Raw genomic sequence first — 4873 nt, 5'->3', positions numbered from 1 at the left:
AAGTGGGACTTCCTAACACATTTTTTTAAAAGTTCTTACACTAGCATCTGTAGAATCTAACGGAGTATCTAATTTTCAAATTAATTGTAGTTTAAGTTTTAAAATAATCAAGTCTTGTTTTCTAAGACGAAGTTGACCCACATTCTATCATATGTCAAAAATAATTACATTGAAAAAAAAAAATTAAATTGTGTCATTTAAATTATACAAGAGATTTGCAGATGTAATGGAATATTTAGGGGTGTCAATGCATTTTTAAAAATTGACTAAACCGAATCGTGCCGTATCGATTATTAGATTTCTTCAGATAAAATCATAGGGTTTTATATAAACATATAACCATACCGATAAATTAAGTAGGTTTTTTTATTTTATAAAAATAATTGAAATACTGAACCGTACCGAGTAAAATTATATATGAAAATTTCTTTCATAAAAAATAACAAAGTATTAAAATATTTTTCTTGGGCCTTTGGATTATGGAAATGGCTACAAGTCAACAGGTAAGTAAAAGGGAAAATATCATTTTTAGCTTGCTACATAAATTATTTACATTTAGTCGTCACAAAAATGCATAAATTTTTTAAAATAAGAGCGGCTATACAATGTCATTTTCCTTAATTAACACCCAAAGTCCCAACTCCCAAGCCTAATTTGCTAATCCTGTTGAAACTAAATTAGCTACAATCTTGAGTAGTAAGGTATTCCAATGATCTTGGGTAGCCAATCCAAGTTTTTCTCATATGATTTAGATTAATATCTTTTAGTTCATTTAATTTATATTGTTCTTGTCTTTGCTTAATTTGTTTTATGCCGATGTAGACTAGAGGGATGAATCTCACATTTATTCTGGTAAATGTTTCAAGTTTACTTGATTCATCACCTTTTAAACAGTAAAAATATCATTAAAAATTTTGCCGAAGTCCAGCGCAAAGCATGCATTTTATCGCGTTGTAACTTTTACTAGTGAGTCTCATGATGTTTTAAAGAAAAAACATCGAAAATAAACCGAATCGTACTAATACCGAAGAGAAACAGAGATGACTGAAACGATTTTAAAAGGTCTAATTTTAGTTATAAAGAATAGAGTAACTAAAAAATTAATATGATTTATAAAATAACCGGCCAAATCGAACCATTTAAGCCACATGTAAATATGAATTTCGGAGAATTTTACTTATCTCCAATCAATGAATGCATCTTCTAGAAGATCTCATACCATCAACTTGCTATTTAAAGGAGAAAAAGAAAAGCCAAAACTCCTTTTTTAATCTTTAAAATATAAAAACAATTCAAAAGATCACGAATAAAAAATCAAATAAATAATTAAACAAAGCAAAAGAAAGCATAGAAGAGAAACTCGATTTAATCATCATTGCTATTCCAACTCATTACAATTGTTGATTTGATGGAGAGGCTGATCTGCACTAATTTTTTGTACAGAATTCCAGCCTATATTTCCTTTTCCTAATAATCCTATACATACAAACAAAGACTACTAAAATATTTATTACAACCCCACTTCACAGATCTACACTTGCCTTCCTTTCTCCCACTTGGTATATTAAAATCATATTCCTAAACTAATTTCTAAAAATATAAAAATACACTTTAATATATTCAAATACATCAATAAAAAGGGAAAAAAGAAAAGTGTAAATAAGTGAAAAAAAACAAAGATCTTTTTCGCTTTCCATATGTCTAAGCATTCGACTACAGAATTATATATCCAGGCGAAATAGCGCAAGATGATCTGAATACCACAGTTACTATTTAATCTTCGGAGTGATCATTAGGGGAGTTTAATTCCTTATTTACCTTTGATTGAATCCCATAATAACTCAAATACCACTTAACAAACTTCCTTAATCCACTTGACAAATCTGTGGTTGGCTTATACCCAAAATCTCTATAAGCCAAAGAAACATTAGCATGTGTAAATGGGACATCCCCATTTCTTGGCATTTTAATCACATTCTTTTTAGCCTTCACATTTAATAAACTTTCCAAAATTGTCACCAATTTCTTCACCGACACAGGTGAAGTGTTACCCAAATTATACACCCTTAACTGCGCCGGACCTTTCTTTTTTCCGCCGCTGCCGGTGCTCTTCTCCGCCGTGTCAAGTGCCCCGAGACACCCTTTAACGACGTCGTCGATGTACGTGAAGTCACGCGCCACCTCTTTATTATCTTGTGTTACGTACACATTTATTGGTTTCCCTTGTGTCATATCCTTAGTGAAGAAAAAATAGGCCATGTCTGGTCTACCCCATGGTCCATAAACAGTAAAAAACCTTAATGCAGTTAAAGAAAGACCGTAAATATGGTTATATGTATGTGCAATTTCTTCACCAGCTTTTTTTGTGGCGGCATAAAGGCTAGCAGGTTGATCCGTACGATGATTTTCAGAAAATGGTACATTTGTATTTAACCCGTAAACCGAGCTGGACGATGCCCAGACGATCGCGGGTTGAGGGTTCGCTAACTTGGCCGTCTCCAACAAGTTAACGAACCCTGCTATATTCGACTTAATGTAAGACTGTGGATTTTTCATCGCGTACCTTACACCCGCCTGCGCGGCCAAGTGAAGGACGTGTGTAAATGGAACAATGTCAAATAGTTTGGATAACAACTCGGCGTCATTTATATCACCTTCCACGATAAAGATCTCGTGTTGCGCCAGTAATTTCTGGCGCCCACGTTTCAGTGATGGATCGTAATATGAGTTGAAGTTGTCTATTCCCAAGACTCCATCCCCACGCTTCTTCAATGCCATTGAACAATGAGAACCAACAAAGCCAGCCGCACCTGCAACATAACATAAGCAGATTCAGTATTTAATCTCTAAATTCAATTTTATTTGAAAATCTCAACTCGAAACATACATAAATAACAACAAACTCAGTTAATTCTGACAAGTGGGAGTCTGGGGATGACAGAATATATGCAGTCTTACCCTCTATGTTGCTCAGACTCTCCAAAATATTACCGCACTTGTGTCGGATTCTCCAAGAATACACTATTTTTGGAGGACCCGACACGTAGCTGATGACATTTTCGGAGAGCGTGAGCATCATAGTTTACCTCTACCATGTAAGGGCAGAGAAATCTATTTTCCATAGACCCTCGAAATAAAATAATTATTTTTAAAATTTTCACCTATATATCTTTGATCTAAATTAAATGAAATCCTTTAAGCTATACATTTGTTACTAACCTGTAACCAATACGGATAAACCATTGGCACGTCTAGGAGTGGAAGAGTGGCGGACTTGTTTTTCCCAAGCGGCGCCGCCACCGTAGAAGGCGGAGGAGAGTAGGTTATGAGTGGTGGTGTGAATATGATGATGTGAAGTATTTTCTGAACTTAAAGGATGGTAATTTATGGTAAAGAAAAAAATTAACAAAAGAGCTACTAAAAGAGTAACCCTAAAAAGAAGCTTAGAAGAAGCTGCAATAAGTTTAGAGCTATTTACTCTTCGAATATAGCTATTATATCTCTCTAATTTCATTACTTTGCTTGTATCAAGTGAAGATGCCATTGTTTCAAGAATGAAGTGAAATTGAGGAACTGAGAATGGTATTGGGATTTGCTTTTGTTGAGCTTGTCCCTAAGGAAAAGAAGTGAAGATTAGAGCATTATATAAAGAAAAAAATAGGAGAAATGATTGAGGAATGGAGAGAGGGATAAAATAAGAGTGGTGGACCAAAGAAAGGGGGAGAGAAAATTTTGGGATTGTGTTTGTTAGATACCACATTCTTTTTTTAGTATATAGATTTGTTTGTCATTAGTTAAAATAGGTAAATACTAAAAATAACAACAATAATAATAGTAATAACAATAAACTGAATTATATTTATTTTAACGTCTTTTCTGTACAAAGTAGGAGCAAGGTTACGTGTTTTCTACCCTTCTCAAACTTACTTATAGGATTATATTGTGTATGTTGTGGTTGTTGTTGTTATTTTACGTGCTTCGAGTGGTGAACTTTGGTTATTATACTGTACTAGCTTAATACCAACAGCAAAACTGAAAATAATAACAACCATCTGGCTCTATTTATCAGAGATCAATTCCATAAATTATTATTGGCTTAATTGAATTATTATTATTATTATTATTACTTCAGCTGTTTCTTTCCTTTTGCCTAATGAGTCAGCTTTGATTGTTTGTTTTTTCTTTCGTTTTTTCCCCGAGAAGGGCCTAACCGTTTGTCACCGACAATATATTTTACTAGGTCTTTTAATACATCTCTGGGTAGTCCGTCTAAAATAATTATATTCCCTAATTAAATATACAAAAAAAAATATATTAATTATGTATAAAATATGTATATTATATATAAGAAAAAATTTATCAGTTATTATTTTGGTGGGCGGCTATACAGTGTAGATTTCTCTATATTTTACTGTTAATAGGGTTACTGGTTTACTTATGATTTGGATCTTACTTTGGTTCAGACAGATTACTAGGTTTTTTGTTTAATTTGCTTTTGTTTTGTTCATTAACTTTACTTGGAAGTTTATTCAGCGAATGAGTCAATAGCTGAGACAGCTTTCTATAACGATGTCATTTGCTCTTCGAAAACATCTACAAACATATATTTGGAGTATAATATTTGTTTTAATATATATTATAAGTATCTATTGTATTGCTGTTATTTTATTATGCATTTTTATTATGCATTTTTATGGTACTAATATATCGGCTTCTGTTGCTTTTGAGCCGAGGGTCTCCTGGAAACAGCTTCTCTACCCTTCGGGGTAGGGGTAAGGTCTGCGTACATATTACCCTCCCAGACCCCACTTGTAGGATTATACTGGGTTGTTGTTGTTGTTGTTGTTTATAAGTATCATCGCTCAAAACAAAT

General features: G+C 33.1%; 1 protein-coding gene across 1 annotated transcript; it reads right to left on the bottom strand.

Annotated features, from left to right (window-relative positions):
* Window positions 1-1350: 1350 nt before the first annotated feature.
* LOC104231882 (UDP-glucuronate 4-epimerase 6-like) lies at window positions 1351-3667 on the bottom strand. The gene is made up of 2 exons (XM_009784945.2): window positions 3220-3667; window positions 1351-2810 (listed from the first exon to the last, which is right to left on the bottom strand). The coding sequence occupies exons 1-2, from the start codon at window positions 3542-3544 to the stop codon at window positions 1774-1776; spliced, it is 1362 nt and encodes a 453-aa protein (XP_009783247.1). The 5' UTR covers window positions 3545-3667; the 3' UTR covers window positions 1351-1773.
* Between the last annotated feature and the right edge of the window lie 1206 nt (window positions 3668-4873).

The sequence above is a fragment of the Nicotiana sylvestris genome, chromosome 10 (genome assembly GCF_000393655.2).
Source record: "Nicotiana sylvestris chromosome 10, ASM39365v2, whole genome shotgun sequence".
In the NCBI taxonomy this organism is placed as follows: domain Eukaryota; kingdom Viridiplantae; phylum Streptophyta; class Magnoliopsida; order Solanales; family Solanaceae; genus Nicotiana; species Nicotiana sylvestris.
This window is presented reverse-complemented; position numbering and strand designations above follow the sequence as displayed.